General features: G+C 42.5%; 1 protein-coding gene across 1 annotated transcript in view; it reads left to right on the top strand.

Moving 5' to 3' along the window:
* The window catches only part of LOC128657327 (gastrula zinc finger protein XlCGF57.1-like), a 136,555-nt gene that overhangs the window by 77,428 nt on the left and 38,069 nt on the right, over positions 1-21,058 (top strand). Inside the window, exons 8-9 of the mRNA XM_053711628.1 lie at positions 7,269-7,373; positions 8,190-8,294. Coding sequence (XP_053567603.1) covers positions 7,269-7,373; positions 8,190-8,294 — 210 coding nt within the window. The remainder of the gene's footprint in view (positions 1-7,268; positions 7,374-8,189; positions 8,295-21,058) is intronic.

Here is a 21,058-nt window from a genome sequence, read left to right as displayed (position 1 = left end):
TTTTTGGGGGGGCTTTTTTTATTTTGATAAGGCTATTAGATTAGGAGTAATTTGTTGTTGTTTTTTAAAAATTTCGTTTTTTATTTTGTGTAATTTAGTGGTTTTTTTTTTGTAATTTAGATAATTGTATGTGATTCATTTATTTGATTTGATTGTAATGTTAGGTGTTATTGTAAGGCATGTTACGTTTTATTTTACAGGTAAATTTGTATTTATTTAACTTGGTAGTTAGTAAATAGTTAATAACTATTTACTAACTAGTCTACCTAGTTAAAATAAATACAGGTAGCCCTCAGTTTACGCCGGGGTTAGGTTCCAAAAGGAATGGTTGTAAATAGAAGCCATTGTAAATTGAAACCCAGTTTATAATGTAAGTCAATGGGAAGTGAGGGAGTTAGGTTCCAGGCCGCTCTCAAAATTGTCATAAGTAACACCTAATACATTATTTTTAAAGCTTTGAAATTAAGACTTTAAATGCTAAACAGCATTATAAACCTAATAACATAATCACAGAACAGATTGTATCATCATCAAACTAAGTTTGGTGAACAAAAACATTTGCTAATAATCACACAACAGATTTTATCATCATCAAACTAAGTTTAATGAACAAAAACATTTGCTAAACGGCACCTAATACAATAATCACACAACAGACTGTATAATCATCAAACTAAGTTTAATGAACAAAAACATTTTTTTACTTGCATTTTTCTGCAAACAGTTCTCTGCATTGGGTCTGCAGCTAAGGGAAGTGGCTGCTAGATCTTGTTCCTTTAAAAACGGCTCTATTGCTCAGGTCTGGTAGCCTGCCTACTGGCTATTTTAATCAATGCACTGCTTCTCAATGGTTTTCAATAGCAGTCAATGCTTTTCAATAGCAGTCTCATGACTGAAAAAAAGGGCGTTATTCTGAAACGGCGCAAATTGAACCATCGTAAACCGAGGGACACCTGTACAAACTTACCTGTGAAATAAAAATAAAATCTAAGATAGCTACAATATAACTATTAGCTATATTGTAGCTCGCTTAGGTTATTTTACAGGTAAGTATGTATTTAGTTTTTAATAGGAATTATTTAGGTGATAATTCTAAGGTTTATTTAGATTTATTTTAATTATATTTAAGTTAGGGGGTGTTAGGGTTAGACTTATGCTTAGGGTTACATTAGGGTTAGGTTTAGGGGTTAATATATTTATGTAGTGATGTGGGAGGCCAGAGGTTTAGGGGTTAATAATTTAATTTAGTATATTTCGTTGTGGGGGGCTTGCGGTTTAGTGGTTAATAGGTTTATTATAGCGGCGGTGTGGGTGGACGGCAGATTTATTATAGTGACGACGATGTCGGGGAGGAGCGGAAGAGGGGTTAATACATTTTAATAGTGGCGGCGATGTCCAGAGCGGCAGATTAGGGGTTAATAAATTTATTTTAGTATTTGCGATGCGGGAGAGCCTCGGTTTAGGGGTTAATAGGTAGTTTATGGGTGTTAGTGTACTTTTTAACACTTTAGTTATGAGTTTTATGCTGCAGATTTGTAACGTAAACCTCATAACTACTGACTTTAGATAGCGGTACGGATCTTGTCCGTATAGAGTGTACCGCTCACTTTTTGGCCTCCCAGGAAAATCTGTAATACCGGCGCTATGGAAGTCCCATTGAAAAAGGACTTTTTAAAAGTGCAGTACTGACGTTGCGTGACGGGCAAAAAGGTGTGCGGTACACCTATACCTACAAGACTTTCTGTTTTATTTTAAAGAAAGCTTGTTTAACCTTCCTGATATTCACTGTTTTGTTCAGGCTTTGGTTGGTTTCAAGCCTGTTCATTTATTAATTTCTCCTTTTTGGAGTCTTATTTGGTTTAAAGATTTTGCAGGCTCTTTTCTTTTGAACCTATATTTTCTTTGAAGATTATCTACTTTCTTGGAAAGTGTTGTTTCTTTTGACTATCTCGTCTGCTACAAGAGTTTCTGATTTATGAGCTCTCTCTTGTAAGTCTCCTTATCTGATTTTTTCATCTAGATAAGTTGTTTTGTGGACTTCTTTTTTTCTTAAGGTTGTTGTTCCTTCTTTGTGTCCTAATCCTAAAGAATTCTTTGAGAGTTCTTTACATCCTTTGGATGTGGTAAGAGCTTTATAATGCTATATCGAGGTTACTAGGATTTCAGAAGAATTCTAGTCTATTTGCTATGTTTCTGATTCCAGAAAAGATTAGAAAGCCTCTGTCATTTCTTTGGCATCCTGATTAAAGCTTTTGTTTTTCAAAGCTTATTTCGAGGCAGGGTAGGCTCCACCTCAGAGATTTGCAGCTCATTCTACTAAGTTCAGTCGCCATTTTTTGGGCTTTTTCAGAATGAAGCTCAGGTTGATCAAATTTGCAGATCAGTCATTTGGTCTTCTTTGCATACTTTTATTGTTTTTACCATTTTGATGTATTTGCTTCTTCTGAAGCAGTCTTTGGTAGAAAAGTTCCTAAGGCAGCTGTTTTAGTTTGATTCTACTGCTTTTGATTTAAGTTTTTTGAGAAAAACTTAATTATTGTGTGTATTTACCGTATTTTTCGCTCCATAAGACGCACTTTTTCCCCACTCAAAAGTAAGGGAAAATGGCTGTGCGTCTTATGGAGCGAATGCAGGCCCTGCGCTTGACCTAGGGCGGCAAATTTTGGGGGCGGCACTTTTTGGAGGCAGTCATCGCGCTTAAAACAGATGGAAAAAACTGTCCACGGCGCGCTAATGCATGAGGCTAGGATGCTTGAGTCGGCAGCATATGGAGTGAGACAGTGAGTGAGTAGTTTATTGAACAGACCCACACACTCTATTTGGGAACTTTATTGCTGGCATTAGCTTTTGTTTTCATACCGCCATACTGCCCAGCAAACTACTGGCTCCATTTATAATTCTGCATGCTGGTAAGGTAACTGTAGATGCTTGCTATGCAGAAGCTACTGGTATATATTTTCAATATATAGACGCTTGGCCAGGGGTTTAATTGAATGCACAGTAGCGCCTCTCTCTCTCCTGCTTGTGTGTCCGCTTCAATTGATGTTTATGGGTTATTATGGCTATGCAAAATCATCACGAGAAATAGAGCCGGTGTCAGATAAGACTGATCTGACACCGGCTCTATTTCTCGTGATGATTTTGCATAGCCATAATAACCCATAAACATCAATTGAAGCGGACACACAAGCAGGAGAGAGAGAGGCGCTACTGTGCATTCAATTAAACCCCTGGCCAAGCATCTATATATTGATAATATATACCGGTAGCTTCTGCATAGCAAGCATCTACAGTTACAATCAATTGTAAGCCGCAGATAATGGATTGCAGTCAGAAGGCTTCCGGTCCCGCCTCCAGCAAACGAGTGAGAAACTACGGTATATAAAGTTAAAATGAAGCGTTTATTCAAGTACAGACTGTACTTGAATAAACGCTTCATTTTTAACTTTATATCACCAGTGACCAGGCGCAGGGTGAGGGTCCCATCTTGCTGGCTGCAGTCCTTCCCCTCAGCATTCTCTGCTTACTGGACTGGTAGTGTGACACTGTGCCTACTATCAGCACAGCGCGACAAAAAGAGCCGGTCAGTGTAATCTGTAAGCCGCAGCAGTGCACCACCATAAGAAAAAAATGAGTGGCTCCCGGTCCCGCCTCCAGCAAAGGGAAGAAACTACCGGTATATAAAGTTAAAAGGAAGCGTTTATTCAAGTACAGACTGTACTTGAATAAACGCTTCTTTTTAACTTTATATACGGTAGTTTGATGATTCTTCTTCCCTTTGCTGGAGGCGGGACCGGGAGCCACTCATTTTTTTCTTATGGTGGTGCACTGCTGCGGCTTACAGTTTGATACCAGTTTGATTACAGACAGAGAGTACACTGATCTGAGACTGGCTCTTTTTCTCGTGCTGTGCCAATAGGCACAGTGTCACACTACCAGTCCAGTAAGCAGAGAATGCTGAGGGGAAGCAGGACTGCAGCAAGATGGGACCCTTACTCTTTCTCTTTATTAGTAATTAAAAATATGCTGTGTCCCTGCACTACCTGGCTCCTTCCTCTCCCTCCTTCCTTCCTCTCCCTCCCTCCTTCCTCTCCCTCCCTCCTTCCTTCCTCTCCCTCCCTCCTCTCCCTCCTTCCTTCCTCTCCCTCCTTCCTCTCCCTCCCTCTCCCTCCCTCTCCCTCCCTCCTCTCCCTCCTTCCTCTCCCTCCCTCCTCTCCCTCTTCTCCCTCCTCTCCCTCCTCTCCCTCTTCTCCCTCCCTCCTCTCCTCTTCTCACTCCTCTCCCTCCTTCCCTTCCTCCCTCCCTTATCTCCCTCCCCAGCAGAATCTTAAATGCCTAGGGCAGCACAAAACCTAAATATGCCCCTGGTTAGGGTTAAGGGTTAGGGTTAGGGGTTTAGGGATAGGGGTTTAGGGTTAGCCCCCTCCCCTTGGCACATCAGGCATCAGGAAATAGAAATTAAATTATATATTTTTTTTTTCTTGTTTTCCTCCTCTAAAAACTAGGTGCGTCTTATGGTCAGGTGCGTCTTATGGAGCGAAAAATACGGTAATTTCATAGTGGAAATAGCTGTTGTTATTGTATCCCTCCCTCTCTAGTGAATCTTCTGTGGACTTCCACAACTTTGGTATTTCTATCCCATACGTCACTAGTTCATGGACTCTTGCCAATTACATGAAAGAAAACATAATTTATGTAAGAACTTACCTGATAAATTAATTTCTTTTATATTGGCAAGAGTCCATAAGGCTCACCCTTTTTATGGTGGTTATGATTTTTGTATAAAAGCACATTTATTTTTCCAGTTCCTCTTTTTGTATGCTTTTTTACTCCTTATTTTATCACCCCACTACTTGGTTATTCGTTAAACTGAATTGTGGATGTGGTGAGGGGTGTATTTATAGGCATTTTGAGGTTTGGGAAACTTTGCCCTCTCCTGGTAGTAATGTATATCCCATACGTCACTAGGTCATGGACTCTTGCCAATATGAAAGAATGTTCTTACATAAATTATGTTTTTTACCTTTGTGATTACTTTGTATCTAAGCCTCTGCAGACTGCCCCCTTACCTCAGTTCTTTTGACAGACTTGAATTTTAGCCAATCAGTGCTGACTTATGAATAATTAATAAGAGGCAGTGTTTTCCACAGAAAATGTTGGTGGCATCATGAAATCGGTAGTTGGGGTTGGTGTAATACTTTTCTAATATTTATAACATGTTCAGCTATCCAAAGCACAGTATAGTTTAACATAAATGTATTTAAAGGGACAGTAAACAATCCTTTATAATGAAGCTTATCGTATATACTTTTTATATTTTAATATTATGGTATACTTTCAATATATCCATTCCACTTTTCAAAGTTTAAATTGCTCCTGGAAACTTCGTTCTAATTCTTACCCCAGTCCGCCCCGACTCGCTGTAATTTTTTCGTACCTACAGTGGGTGGTTCGCCTAGACTAAGCATACGCCCACTCCTCTAATTGCAATACGCGCTCACACAGATCCTTCCATATGCGATAGCACTTGTGCTGCAGCATCACTGTCAATTGACAGAGAAATGTAAAGAGTGGATCGCTATAAGAAAGTAATAGCGATCTGCTGTTTACACTACTAGAAGAAGGAAACATTTTATTTTCTTCTCAAGACACATGAATAAAAAATATTACCCCTTCAACAAAAACAAGCACAGGGCAAAAGGGATGATTATTTAAACTATTTAGCTGTCATTTTTATTTTACTTCCAATACATACACTGATCTAATTATCAGACATAGCATGAATATGTATAAAGATATTTTATAAATCTTTATACATATTCATGCTATGTCTGGTAATTAGATCAGTGCACAATTAGAACAGAGGCAAATAAAGCTGTTATAAAGACATTAATCAAAATTAATCTTTCACTATTTAGCTAGTGCATGTGATTAACTTAAAAATGTATTCTGTTATCACATTTTCCACTTGCCCTTGGCCTCATTTGTTGAAACTCAGTTTATTTCCATGAGAGCATACTAAGGTACGCTCAGGAGCATGCACTAGTTAGGCTCAGGAGCATGCTCTGTATACGGCAGTAATGTCTGTCATGAGAGCATACTAAGGTAGTCTAAAGAGCACACTCTATATAAGGCAGCCGTGCTTGTCATGAGAGCATACTAAGGTAGTCTAAAGAGCGCACTCTATATAAGGCAGCAGTGCTTGTCATGAGAGCATACTGAGGTATATAAGGCAGCAGTGTTTGTTAGGAAAGCATACCGAGGTAGGCTCAGGAGCAAGATTTATATATGGCAGCAGTGCTTTTAACTACAATATGCATACAGTGCTTCAGGCACGTGCACACTTCTGAGCATACTTATTTTGTTATGGGAAAAACTAAATTTGAGCAAAGGATACCAAGAGAAAAAGTTAAATGTAATAACATAAGGAGCAGTGCTTCTTTTTACCCTAGCTATGTGCGTCTACAGACAACGTCACTGTGTGCAGCACTCAGGCATCTAATATTCTGTTACCGCTGGTTACATAAACTTATTATATACAATATGGTGCAGCTCTTCAGTGCGTAGCTGGGGCAGAAGTATGTGCGGCGCTGGAGGTGTTCTGTACTTTTTCCCAGTGTTCTTCTTGTTTAATGCTGATTGTGTTGTGATGGTGTCTAGCGGGTACTTCATTCTTACTGATTTATGACTGTAGCTAGCCTTGTTAACTCCACAAACTCCTCTAACCAATTGGAAATAAACCATTTCAGCAAACAAAATGTCAACGCTTTCCAAAAATAAGCCATGCTTACCTAATATGTTAATTTATTACAAGACTTCAGAAAATGTTGTAATCACTTGGGGACCCATTTATCAAAGCCTGGACCGACAGGGTTTGCACCTGCGAACCAGTCTGCCCAGTATTGCAGATACCTTAAACAAGCACCCGCCTGTGCAATACCCCCCCCTGCTCATGCTAACCTAATGGCGTGTGAGTAGGAGCTGTCAATCACCCTGGGCGAACTGGTCTGGGGTGATTTTGATCCACCAAGAGTTGGCCACAGTTGGTGTCTGATGACCGCTGCTTCTTAACTATCGGCTGCAGGAACACTGCATACGCAGCTTTATAAATGGAGCAGTTGGTGTTTACTGTCCCTTTAGCTAAAAATTGCTACTAGTTTGTGTATTTGGTGATAATGCCTATCTTGGAAATACACAAACTGTTTTATGGTAAAGTTATTAAAAACTAGATCTTGTGATATAAAACAGAATCTGCTTTATTTGTACAGATGCAGATGACACTGATATAGTGAAAGTTGAAATAACAGAAGATCTATGGTTGAAGCATCAACTGGGAGCATCAGATGAGGAATCCAGTGACAGTATCAGCTCAGGTGAGTGTGCACGTGTGGTGTGTCTGAGGGATTCAATTTACAGATGAGTGTGCACGTGTGGTGTTTGAGGGACTGTCGGGGTACCAGGAATCAGACTGAGACGTGAAGTGCAAAAATAATCACACCTTTATTAATAACAACAAATAATAAAAATTCCACAAGCCAAATGACAAGCCAGGAGTCAAAGCCAGAGCTGGTAGTCAGACGAGCCGAGTCAGGAGCCAAAGCGAGTAGTCAGATGAGCTGGGATCAGGAACTAGGAAAACAGCAGTCAGAAACAAGCCAGGGATCAGGAACCAGAAGGGACGTCCGACAAGCCAGGTAATACACAGGAACTGGAACACAGGAACTAACAAACAAGTCTGAGACAACGCAAGGGCAAAAGCATACTGAACAGAGGCCCTTTAAATAAAGGTGAGAGTGCACACATTTTTTCCCCGAAGCATACTGGCTACAAATGAATGTGCTTGAATGTTGTGTCTGAGGTTTACTTGTGTTCATGCGTGCAAACACGATTATTTGGGTTTTTTTCCACTTTTTTTTCTCCATTGACTTTTATGGGAGAATACGTGAAAGCGCACGCAATATTCTAAATTCGCCTTTTTGATTTTGTCAGGTTAGCGCAAGGGTGAAAACAGTTGGCTTTCCACTCATAATACGAGCGCAAACCAATGTGTACAAAAAGCTTGCTTATAGTGCAATTAATGCTCTAGCGAAATTTGCGCTCCACTCGTAATCTGGCCAAAACTGTTTAATGGTAAAGTTATAAAAACTAGATCATGTGATATAAAAACTGAATCTGCTTTATTTGTACAGACACAGATAACGGTGATACAGAGAAAGTTGTGATAACAGAAGATCTGTTTACGTGTGATCAGGTGAAGACTGAGGAGGATGAAGTTCCTATAAATACGGCTACAGGTGATTAGCGCATATTAAGTAAAGGGAAGAGTCTGTGGAGGTGACCTTTTGTGGTTGATTTATTAAGCATCGGATGCTGCATCGATGCCCCATCGTTTCTGGTTCGCCAGAAATGAAAGTTAAGCAGCGGACTGAAATCATCCTGATCGGATGGCCCCTGCTAGCGGCTGATTGGCTGCGAGTGAGCAGGGGGCGGCATTGCACAAGCATTTTACGAATCATGTCCGCTCGAACTATGGTAAATCTACCCCTAAGTCTATTGTAAATAAATTGTTTTTTCTCCTCATCCCATTCACTGTAGATATACACTGTGCAGCAATGTGGTTATTAAAGGGAATACAGTACCAGAATCTGCGCAGACTGTGCCTGGAAAGTAACGCCGGGTTGATCACAAATGGATATAGAAAAGTGAGAGGACGAATCTCCGTAGTATACCGTCTCCCAAAGAGCCTCTGTGGGTGACCTGAACAATCGGTTGCTGCTCGTAAAACAGTGGATGTTTTCCTGGGTCCACTTGATCGTGAAAAGCTGAAAAAAGAAAGGAGACAAGCGCAGCCCAATTCAGGTGCAGATTATTTATTATACAGTTAGCACACTCCAGATGGCTACTTACAAGAAATAAAAACAATAACAGCATAAAAACCATTTCATAATGGTGTAGGTATAGTCACTTCGGTCCTTGCTGGATGTAGTTGGTTCTCCGTACAACCGAGTGTGGAAGAGGGTGCTGTGCAAAGCCTAATCAGAGTGGCCGATGAGTGGGTAAGAAATCTTGACGCGCTTTTTGTCAGTATCCAATCGGACTTTGTCAAAAGAAATAAAAAATTGATTCTCCCTACCGGCTATTTAAAAGGGCCAATGTCCGTGTCACATGAAAAAAAGTGACCAATCTGATATCAGACCCCCTCTCCTTTAGCATTGAGTGGTGGATTAGAGTTCCAGTCAAACCGGAGGATGCGGCATCAATAAAAAGCAACATATGAATACAAAAAACAGATACACAAATATATACATATATAAGCAGAGTTAATGAAAGGGGCTTTTAGATATATGTGCAGTTGCATATGGCTGTGGTGGGAGAAAACCACGGAGAACCAACTACATCCAGCTGTTATTGTTTTTATTTCTTGTAAGTAGCCATCTGGAGTGTGCTCACTTACTGTATAATAAAAAATCTGCACCTGAATCGGGCTGCGCTTGTCTCCTTTCTTGGTTCTTAAAGGGACAGTAAACACCTTGGGATTTTTATATAAAATATATGTCCTGTATAATCAAAAAACTTTGCTATATAATTTTATTATTTATTTTGCCCCCATGATCTGAAATTTGAGCAATTTCTAATTCTCAGAACATGAAAAGCAGCTGCTGACTTATCAGTTCTAACTCGACTACATATCGTACACTAATTGTCTTTAACTGATGACAACTGCAGATAAATGTATTTCTCTTGTTAAGTGTGTTCAGTCCACGGGTCATCCATTACTTATGGGATATATTCTCCTTCCCAACAGGAAGTTGCAAGAGGATCCCAAGCAGAGCTGCTATATAGCTCCTCCCCTCACATGTCATATCCAGTCATTCTCTTGCAACCCTCAACAAAGAAGGAGGTCGCGAGAGGAGTTGGAGTTTTTACTTAATTATTCTTCAATCAAAAGTTTGTTATTTTAAATGGCACCGGAGTGTGCTGTTTTTCTATCTCAGGCAGTGTTTGGAAGAAGAAACTGCCTGTGTTTTCTATGATCTTAGCAGGCGTAACTAAGATCCACTGGCTGTTCTCGACATTCTGAGGAGTGGGGTAACTTCAGAAAATGGGAATAGCATGCGGGGTCCCCCGCAAATGAGGTATGTGCAGTACAATATTTTCTGGGAATGGAATTGACTAAGAAAACACTGCTGTTACCCGTATGATGTAAGTACAGCCTTAAATGCAGTAGTAGTGACTGGTATCAGGCTGATAAATGTATGCACAGTAGAGTTATTTTCTAGGGACTAGAATTTGACTGAGAAAATACTGTTAATACTGAAATAATGCTTAAGCCTTATCTGCAGTGGAAGCGACTGGTAGCAGGCTTAGTGATAACTTTGCATGACATTAAAAAAAGTTTGTTTTCAAAACGTTTACTGGCATGTTATTCGTTTTGTGAGGTACTTTGGTGATAAATCCTTTTGGGCATGATTTTTTTCCACATGGCTAACGTATATTTCTGCATAGAAACCGTTATATCAGGTCTCCCACTGTTGTAAATGAGTGGGAGAGGCCTTTTTTAGCGCCTTGTTGCGCAGTTAAAATTCTAGCACAGTCTTCCTGCTTCTTCCTCCTTGATCCAGGACGTCTCTAGAGAGCTCAGGGGTCTTCAAAATTCGTTTTTGAGGGAGGTAATCCGTCACAGCAGACCTGTGACAGTGTGTTTGACTGTGATAAAAGCGTTAAATCTTAATTTGATATCCGTTTTTGGGTACTGAGGGGTTAATCATCCTTTTGCTAATGGGTGCAATCCTCTGCTAATTAATACATTTAAAGAATTGTTGACTATAACTGAATTAGTTCTTTGTTATTCAACTGTGTTTTTTAAAAAGCACTGCAGCGTTTTTTTTTATATTGCTTGTAAACTTATTGAAAGTAATTTCCAAGCTTGCTAGCTTCATTGCATGTCTGATACAGAGGAATCTGCTTGTTCATTATGTTCAAAAGCCGATGTGGAGCCCAATAGAAATATGTGTACCAATTGTATTGATATTACTTTGAATAAAAGTCAATCTGTACCGATAAAGAAATTATCACCAGACAACGAGGGGGAAGTTATGCCGTCTAACTCTCCTCACGTGTCAGTACCTTCGTCTCCCGCTCGGGAGGTGTTTGAGATTGAGGCGCCAAGTACATCAAGGCCCTTACAAATCACTTTACATGATATGGCTAATGTTATGAAAGAAGTATTATACAATATGCCCGAGTTAAGAGGCAAGCGCGACAGCTCTGGGTTAAGGACAGAGCGCGCCGATGACACGAGAGCCATGTCTGATACTGCGTCACAATTTGCAGAACATGAGGACGGAGAGCTTCATTCTGTGGGTGACGGTTCTGATTCGGGGAGACCGGATTCAGAAATTTTAAATTTAAGCTTGAGAACCTCCGCGTGTTGCTAGGGGAGGTGTTAGCGGCTCTGAATGATTGTGACACGGTGGCAATCCCAGAGAAATTATGTAGGCTGGATAAATACTATGCGGTACCGGTGTGTACTGACGTTTTTCCTATACCAAAGAGGCTTACAGAGATTATTAGCAAGGAGTGGGATAGACCCGGTGTGCCTTTTTCCCCTCCTCCGATATTTAGAAAAATGTTCCCTATAGACGCCACCACACGAGACTTATGGCAGACGGTCCCTAAGGTGGAGGGAGCAGTTTCTACTTTAGCCAAGCGTACCACTATCCCGGTGGAGGATAGCTGTGCTTTCTCAGATCCAATGGATAAAAAATTAGAGGGTTACCTTAAGAAAATGTTTGTTCAACAAGGTTTTATATTACAGCCTCTTGCATGCATTGCGCCTGTCACTGCTGCAGCGGCATTCTGGTTTGAGTCTCTGGAAGAGGCGATTCGCACAGCACCATTGGATGAGTCTTTGAGCAAGATTAGAACCCTTAAGCTGGCTAATGCGTTTGTTTCGGATGCCGTAGTGCATTTAACCAAACTTACGGCTAAGAATTCCGGATTCGCCATACAGGCGCGCAGAGCGCTATGGCTTAAATCCTGGTCAGCAGATGTAACTTCTAAGTCTAAACTACTGAACATTCCTTTCAAAGGGCAGACCTTATTCGGGCCCGGCTTGAAGGAAATTATTGCTGACATTACTGGAGGTAAGGGCCACACCCTTCCTCAGGACAGGGCCAAATCAAAGGCCAAACAGTCTAATTTTCGTGCCTTTCGTAATCTCAAGGCAGGAGCAGCATCAACTTCCTCCGCTCCAAAACAGGAAGGAACTACTGCTCGTTACAGACAGGGTTGGAAAGGCAACCAGTCATGGAACAAGGGCAAGCAGGCCAGAAAGCCTACTTCCGCCCCTAAGACAGCATGAAGACAGGGCCCCCTTTCCGGAGACGGATCTAGTGGGGGGCAGACTTTCTCTCTTCGCCCAGGCTTGGGCAAGAGATGTACAGGATCCCTGGACGTTGGAGATTATATCTCAGGGATACCTTCTGGATTTCAAAACTTCTCCTCCACAAGGGAGGTTTCATCTGTCAAGGTTATCAACAAACCTAGTAAAGAAAGAGGCATTTCTACAATGTGTACAAGACCTCTTAGTGATGGGAGTGATCCACCCAGTTCCGTGAACGGAACAGGGGCAAGGGTTTTATTCAAATCTGTTTGTGGTTCCCAAAAAAGAGGGAACCTTCAGACCAATCTTAGACTTAAAAATCTTAAACAAATTCCTAAGGGTTCCATCGTTCAAGATGGAAACCATTCGGACCATCCTACCCATGATCCAAGAGGGTCAATATATGACCACAGTGGACTTAAAGGATGCCTACCTTCACATACCGATTCACAAAGATCATTATCGGTACCTAAGGTTTGCCTTTCTAGACAGGCATTACCAGTTTGTAGCTCTTCCCTTCGGGTTAGCTACGGCCCAGAGAATTTTTACAAAGGTTCTGGGCTCACTTCTGGCGGTGCTAAGACCACGAGGCATAGCGGTGGCTCCGTACCTAGACGACATTCTGATACAAGCGTCAAGTTTTCAAAATGCAAAGTCTCATACAGAGATAGTTCTAGCATTTCTGAGGTCGCATGGGTGGAAAGTGAACGTGGAAAAGAGTTCTATGTTACCACTCACAAGGGTCCCTTTTCTAGGGACTCTTATAGATTCTGTAGAGATGAAAATTTACCTGACGGAGTCCAGGTTATCAAAGATTCTCAATGCTTGCCGTGTCCTTCACTCCATTCCAAGCCCATCAGTAGCTCAGTGCATGGAAGTAATCGGCTTAATGGTCGCGGCAATGGACATAGTGCCTACATCTCAGACCGCTGCAACTATGCATGCTAAGTCAATGGAACGGGGATTACTCAGATCTGTCCCCTTTGCTAAATCTGGACCAGGAGACCAGAGATTCTCTTCTCTGATGGTTGTCACGGGTTCATCTGTCCAAAGGAATGACTTTTCGCAGACCAGATTGGACGATTGTAACAACAGATGCCAGCCTACTAGGCTGGGGAGCAGTCTGGAACTCCCTGAAGGCTCAGGGATCGTGGACTCAGGAGGAGAAACTCCTCCCGATAAACATTCTAGAATTAAGAGCAATATTCAATGCTCTTCTAGCTTGGCCTCAGTTAGCAACACTGAGGTTCATCAGATTTCAGTCGGACAACATCACGACTGTGGCTTACATCAATCATCAAGGGGGAACCAGGAGTTCTCTATCGATGTTGGAAGTCTCGAAGATAATTCGCTGGGCAGAGTCTCACTCTTGCCACCTGTCAGCGATCTACATCCCAGGCATGGAGAACTGGGAGGCGGACTTTCTAAGTCGCCAGACTTTTCATCCGGGGGAGTGGGAACTTCACCCGGAGGTATTTGCTCAACTGATTCGTCGTTGGGGCAAACCGGATCTGGATCTCATGGCATCTCGCCAGAACGCCAAGCTTCCTTGTTACGGATCCAGGTCCAGGGACCCGGGAGCGGTGCTGGTAGATGCACTAGCAGCCCCTTGGGTTTTCAACATAGCTTATGTGTTTCCACCTTTTCCGTTGCTACCTCGACTGATTGCCAGGATCAAACAGGAGAGAGCATCGGTGATTCTGATAGCGCCTGCGTGGCCACGCAGGACCTGGTATGCAGACCTAGTGGACATGTCGTCCTGTCCACCATGGTCTCTACCCCTGAGGCAGGACCTTCTAATTCAGGGTCCTTTCAACCATCCAAACCTAATTTCTCTGAGGCTGACTGCTTGGAAATTGAACGCTTGATTCTATCAAAGCATGGGTTTTCGGATTCGGTTATTGATACATTAATAAAGGCTCGGAAACCTGTTACCAGAAAAATTTACCACAAGATATGGCGTAAATATTTATATTGGTGTGAATCCAAGAGTTACTCATGGAGTAAGGTTAGGATTCCTAGGATATTGTCTTTTCTCCAACATAGGTGTGTCTGGTCCACGGCGTCATCCTTACTTGTGGGATATTCTCCTCCCCAACAGGAAATGGCAAAGAGCCCAGCAAAGCTGGTCACATGATCCCTCCTAGGCTCCGCCTTCCCCAGTCATTCTCTTTGCCGTTGCACAGGCAACATCTCCACGGAGATGGCTCAGAGTTTTTTGGTGTTTAAATGTAGTTTTTATTCTTCTATCAAGAGTTTGTTATTTTAAAATAGTGCTGGTATGTACTATTTACTCTGAAACAGAAAAGAGATGAAGATTTCTGTTTGTAAGAGGAAAATGATTTTAGCAACCGTTACTAAAATCGATGGCTGTTTCCACACAGGACTGTTGAGAGGAATTAACTTCAGTTGGGGGAAACAGTGAGCAGACTTTGGCTGCTTGAGGTATGACACATTTCTAACAAGACTTGGTAATGCTGGAAGCTGTCATTTTCCCTATGGGATCCGGTAAGCCATTTTCTTAATTTTCGATATAAGAATAAAAGGGCTTCACAAGGGCTTTAAAGACTGGTAGACATTTTTCTGGGCCAAAACGATTACTTTATAAGCATATTTATTGGTTTATAACTTTGGAGAGTTATTTTAATCTTGGGAATTTTATTAAAAAAACGGCAGGCACTGTATTGGACACCTTTTTCACTGGGGGCCTTTTCTAGTCATAGGCAGAGCCTCATTTTCGCGCCACTAATGCGCAGTTGTTTTTGAGAAGCAAGGCATGCAGATGCATGTGTGAGGAGCTCAGATCCACTGAAAAAGCTTATTGAAGGCGTCATTTGGTATCGTATTCCCCTCTGGGCTTGGTTGGGTCTCAGCAAAGCAGATACCAGGGACTGTATAGGGGTTAAATGTAAAAACGGCTCCGGTTCCGTTATTTTAAGAGTTAAAGCTTTCAAATTTGGTGTGCAATACTTTTAAGGCTTTATGACACTGTGGTGAAATTTTGGTGAATTTTGAACATTTCCTTCATACTTTTGCGTATATTCAGTAAAAAAGTGTGTTCAGTTTAAAATTTAAAGAGACAGTAACGGTTTTATTTTAAAACGTTTTTTGTGCTTTGTTATCAAGTTTATGCCTATTAACATGTCTGAACTATCAGATAGACGATGTTCTGTATGTTCGGAAGCCAAGGTTCCTCTCCATTTAAATATATGTGATGAATGTGACAAACAAAGTAGGGACAATGATGCCACTGATAATAATGTTGCCCAAAATGATTCCTTAAGTGAGGGGAGTAAGCATGGTACTGCATCATCTCCTTCTATGTCTACACCAGTCTTGCCCACTCAGGAGGTCCCTAGTGAATCTAGTGCGCCAATCCTCCTTACTATGCAACAATTAACGGCTGTAATGGATAATTCTATTAAAAACATTTTAGCCAAAATGCCCACTTATCAGCGAAAGCGCGACTGCTCTGTTTTAGATACTGAAGAGCATGAGGACGCTGATGATAATGGTTCTGACATGCCCTTACACCAGTCTGAAGGGGCTAGGGAGGTTTTGTCTGAGGGAGAAATTTCAGATTCAGGAAAAATTTCTCAACAAGCTGAACCTGACGTTATTACATTTAAATTTAAATTGGAACATCTCCGCGCTCTGCTTAAGGAGGTGTTATCTACTCTGGATGATTGTGACAATTTGGTCATTCCAGAGAAATTATGTAAGATGGACAGGTTCCTAGAGGTCCCGGTGCCCCCCGAAGCTTTTCCTATACCCAAGCGGGTGGCGGACATTGTAAATAAAGAATGGGAAAGGCCCGGCATACCTTTTGTCCCTCCCCCTATATTTAAGAAATTATTTCCTATGGTCGACCCCAGGAAGGACTTATGGCAGACAGTCCCCAAGGTCGAGGGGGCGGTTTCTACTCTAAACAAACGCACCACTATCCCTATAGAAGATAGTTGTGCTTTCAAAGATCCTATGGATAAAAAATTAGAGGGTTTGCTTAAAAAGATGTTTGTTCAGCAAGGTTACCTTCTACAACCAATTTCATGCATTGTTCCTGTCACTACAGCAGCGTGTTTCTGGTTCGAGGAACTAGAAAAGTCGCTCAATCAAGCATCCTCTTATGAGGAGGTTATGGACAGAGTTCAAGCACTTAAGTTGGCTAACTCTTTTACCTTAGACGCCACTTTGCAATTAGCTAGATTAGCGGCGAAAAATTCAGGTTTTGCTATTGTGGCGCGCAGAGCGCTTTGGCTGAAGTCTTGGTCAGCGGATGTGTCCTCCAAGAACAGATTGCTTAACATCCCTTTCAAGGGGAAAACGCTGTTTGGCCCTGACTTGAAAGAGATTATTTCAGACATCACTGGGGGAAAGGGCCACGCCCTTCCTCAGGATAGGTCTTTTAAGGCTAAAAATAAAACAAATTTTTGTCCCTTTCGCAGAAACGGACCAGCCTCAAATTCTACATCCTCTAAGCAAGAGGGTAATTCTTCTCAAACCAAGCCAGCCTGGAGACCGATGCAAGGCTGGAACAAAGGTAAGCAGGCCAAGAAGCCCGCTACCGCTACCAAGACAGCATGAGATGCTGGCCTCCGATCCGGGACCGGATCTGGTGGGGGGCAGACTCTCTCTCTTCGCTCAGGCTTGGGCAAGAGATGTTCAGGATCCTTGGGCGCTAGAAATAGTTTCTCAAGGTTATCTCCTGGAATTCAAGGAACTACCCCCAAGGGGAAGGTTCCACAGGTCTCAATTGTCTTCAGACCAAATAAAAAGACAGGCATTCTTACATTGTGTAGAAGACCTGTTAAAAATGGGAGTGATTCATCCTGTTCCATTAGGAGAACAAGGGATGGGGTTTTACTCCAATCTGTTCATAGTTCCCAAAAAAGAGGGAACATTCAGGCCAATTTTGGATCTCAAGATCCTAAACAAATTTCTCAAGGTCCCATCGTTCAAGATGGAAACCATTCGGACAATTCTTCCTACCATCCAGGAAGGTCAATTCATGACCACGGTGGATTTAAAGGATGCGTATCTACATATTCCTATCCACAAGGAACATCATCGGTTCCTAAGATTCGCCTTTCTGGACAAGCATTACCAGTTTGTGGCACTTCCATTCGGACTAGCCACTGCTCCAAGAATTTTCACAAAGGTACTAGGGTCCCTTCTAGCGGTGCTAAGGCCAAGGGGCATTGCAGTAGTACCCTACTTGGACGACATACTGATTCAAGCGTCGTCTCTACCACAAGCAAAGGCTCATACGGACATTGTCCTAGCCTTTCTCAGATCTCACGGGTGGAAAGTGAACGTAGAAAAAAGTTCTCTATTCCCGTCAACAAGAGTTCCCTTCTTGGGAACAATAATAGACTCCTTGGAAATGAAGATTTTTCTGACAGAAGCCAGAAAATCAAAACTTCTAAGCTCTTGTCAAGTACTTCATTCTGTTCTTCTTCCTTCCATAGCGCAGTGCATGGAAGTAATAGGTTTGATGGTTGCGGCAATGGACATAGTTCCTTTTGCGCGAATTCATCTAAGACCATTACAACTGTGCATGCTCAGACAGTGGAATGGGGATTATACAGATTTGTCCCCGACGATCCAAGTAGATCAGAGGACCAGAGATTCACTCCGTTGGTGGCTGACCCTGGACAACCTGTCCCAAGGGATGAGCTTCAGAAGACCAGAGTGGGTCATTGTAACGACCGACGCCAGCCTGGTGGGCTGGGGCGCGGTCTGGAAACACCTGAAGGCTCAGGGTCTATGGTCTCGGGAAGAATCTCTTCTCCCGATAAACATTCTGGAACTGAGAGCGATTTTCAATGCTCTCAAGGCTTGGCCTCAACTAGCAAAGGCCAAATTCATAAGGTTTCAATCAGACAACATGACGACTGTTGCATATATCAACCATCAGGGGGGAACAAGGAGTTCCCTGGCGATGGAAGAAGTGACCAAAGTAATTCAATGGGCGGAGCTTCACTCCTGCCACTTGTCTGCAATCCACATCCCAGGAGTGGAAAATTGGGAAGCGGATTTTCTGAGTCGTCAGACATTTCATCCGGGGGAGTGGGAACTCCATCCGGAAATCTTTGCCCAAATAACTCAATTATGGGGCATTCCAGACATGGATCTGATGGCGTCTCGTCAGAACTTCAAGGTTCCTTGCTACGGGTCCAGATCCAGGGATCCCAAGGCGACTCTAGTAGATGCACTAGTAGCGCCCTGGACCTTCAACCTAGCTTATGTGTTCCCACCGTTTCCTCTCATTCCCAGGCTGGTAGCCAGGATCAATCAAGAGAGGGCTTTGGTGATCTTGATAGCTCCTGCGTGGCCACGCAGAACTTGGTATGCAGACCTGGTGAATATGTCATCGGCTCCACCATGGAAGCTACCTTTGAGACGGGACCTTCTTGTTCAAGGTCCGTTCGAACATCCGAATCTGGCATCACTCCAACTGACTGCTTGGAGATTGAACGCTTGATTTTATCAAAGCGTGGGTTCTCAGATTCTGTCATTGATACTCTTATTCAGGCTAGAAAGCCTGTAACTAGGAAAATTTACCATAAAGTATGGAAGAAATATATCTGTTGGTGCGAATCGAAAGGATTCCCATGGAACAGGGTAAAAATTCCTAAGATTCTATCCTTTCTACAAGAGGGTTTGGAGAAAGGATTATCTGCAAGTTCTTTGAAGGGACAGATTTCTGCTTTATCTGTTTTACTTCACAAGAAGCTGGCGGCTGTGCCAGATGTTCAGGCTTTTGTTCAGGCTCTGGTTAGAATCAAGCCTGTTTACAAACCTTTGACTCCTCCTTGGAGTCTCAATTTAGTTCTTTCAGTTCTTCAAGGGGTTCCTTTTGAACCCTTACATTCTGTAGATATTAAGTTATTATCTTGGAAAGTTTTGTTTTTGGTTGCAATTTCTTCTGCTAGAAGAGTTTCAGAGTTATCTGCTCTGCAGTGTTCTCCTCCTTATCTGGTGTTCCATGCAGATAAGGTGGTTTTGCGTACTAAACCTGGTTTTCTTCCGAAAGTTGTTTCTAACAAAAATATTAACCAGGAGATAGTTGTGCCTTCTTTGTGTCCGAATCCAGTTTCAAAGAAGGAACGTTTGTTGCACAATTTGGATGTAGTTCGTGCTCTAAAATTCTATTTAGAGGCTACAAAGGATTTCAGACAAACATCTTCCTTGTTTGTTTGTTTATTCTGGTAAAAGGAGAGGTCAAAAAGCAACTTCTACCTCTCTCTCTTTTTGGCTTAAAAGCATCATCAGATTGGCTTATGAGACTGCCGGACGGCAGCCTCCTGATAGAATCACAGCTCATTCCACTAGGGCTGTGGCTTCCACATGGGCCTTCAAGAACGAGGCTTCTGTTGATCAGATATGTAAGGCAGCGACTTGGTCTTCACTGCACACTTTTACCAAATTTTACAAATTTGATACTTTTGCTTCTTCTGAGGCTATTTTTGGGAGAAAGGTTTTGCAAACCGTGGTGCCTTCCATCTAGGTGACCTGATTTGCTCCCTCCCATCATCCGTGTCCTAAAGCTTTGGTATTGGTTCCCACAAGTAAGGATGACGCCGTGGACCGGACACACCTATGTTGGAGAAAACAGAATTTATGTTTACCTGATAAATTACTTTCCCCACCGGTGTGTCGGGCCCACGGCCCGCCCTGGTTTTTTTAATCAGGTCTGATGATTTAATTTCTCTAACTACAGTCACCACGGTATCATATGATTTCTCCTATGCAAATATTCCTCCTTTACGTCGGTCGAATGACTGGGGAAGGCGGAGCCTAGGAGGGATCATGTGACCAGCTTTGCTGGGCTCTTTGCCATTTCCTGTTGGGGAGGAGAATATCCCACAAGTAAGGATGACGCCGTGGACCGGACACACCGTTGGAGAAAGTAATTTATCAGGTAAACATAAATTCTGTTTTCTACAAGAGGGTTTAGAAAAGGGCTTATCCGCTAGTTCACTAAAGGGACAGATTTCTGCTCTGTCTATTCTTTTACACAAGCGTCTGGCAGAGAATCCAGACGTCCAGGCTTTTTGTCAGGCTTTGGCTAGGATTAAGCCTGTGTTTAAAACTGTTGCTCCTCCGTGGAGCTTAAACTTGGTTCTTAAAGTTCTTCAGGGTGTTCCGTTTGAACCCCTTCATTCCATTGATATTAAGCTTTTATCTTGGAAAGTTCTGTTTTTGATGGCTATTTCCTCGGCTCGAAGAGTCATACAGGCCCATTTATCAAGCTCCGTATGGAGCTTGAAGGGCCGTGTTTCTGGCGAGTCTTCAGACTCGCCAGAAACACAAGTTATGAAGCAGCGGTCTAAAGAACGCTGCTTCATAACCCTGTCCGCCTGCTCTGAGCAGGCGGACAGGAACCGCCGGAAATCAACCCGATCGAATACGATCGGGTTGATTGACAGCTCCCTGCTGGCGGCCGATTGGCCGCGAGTCAGCAGGGGGCGGCGTTGCACCAGCAGCTCTTGTGAGCTGCTGGTGCAATGTTAAATGTGGAGAGCGTATTGCTCTCCGCATTTAGCGAGGTCTTGCGGACCTGATCCGCAGTGTCGGATCAGGTCCGCAAGCCCTTTGATAAATGGGCCCCTCTGAGTTATCTGCCTTACATTGTGATTCTCCTTATCTGATCTTTCATTCAGACAAGGT

Source organism: Bombina bombina, chromosome 4, assembly GCF_027579735.1.
Source record: "Bombina bombina isolate aBomBom1 chromosome 4, aBomBom1.pri, whole genome shotgun sequence".
In the NCBI taxonomy this organism is placed as follows: Eukaryota; Metazoa; Chordata; class Amphibia; order Anura; family Bombinatoridae; genus Bombina; species Bombina bombina.
The sequence above is the reverse complement of the archived record's forward strand: the minus strand, read 5'-3'. Positions and strand labels throughout refer to the sequence as shown.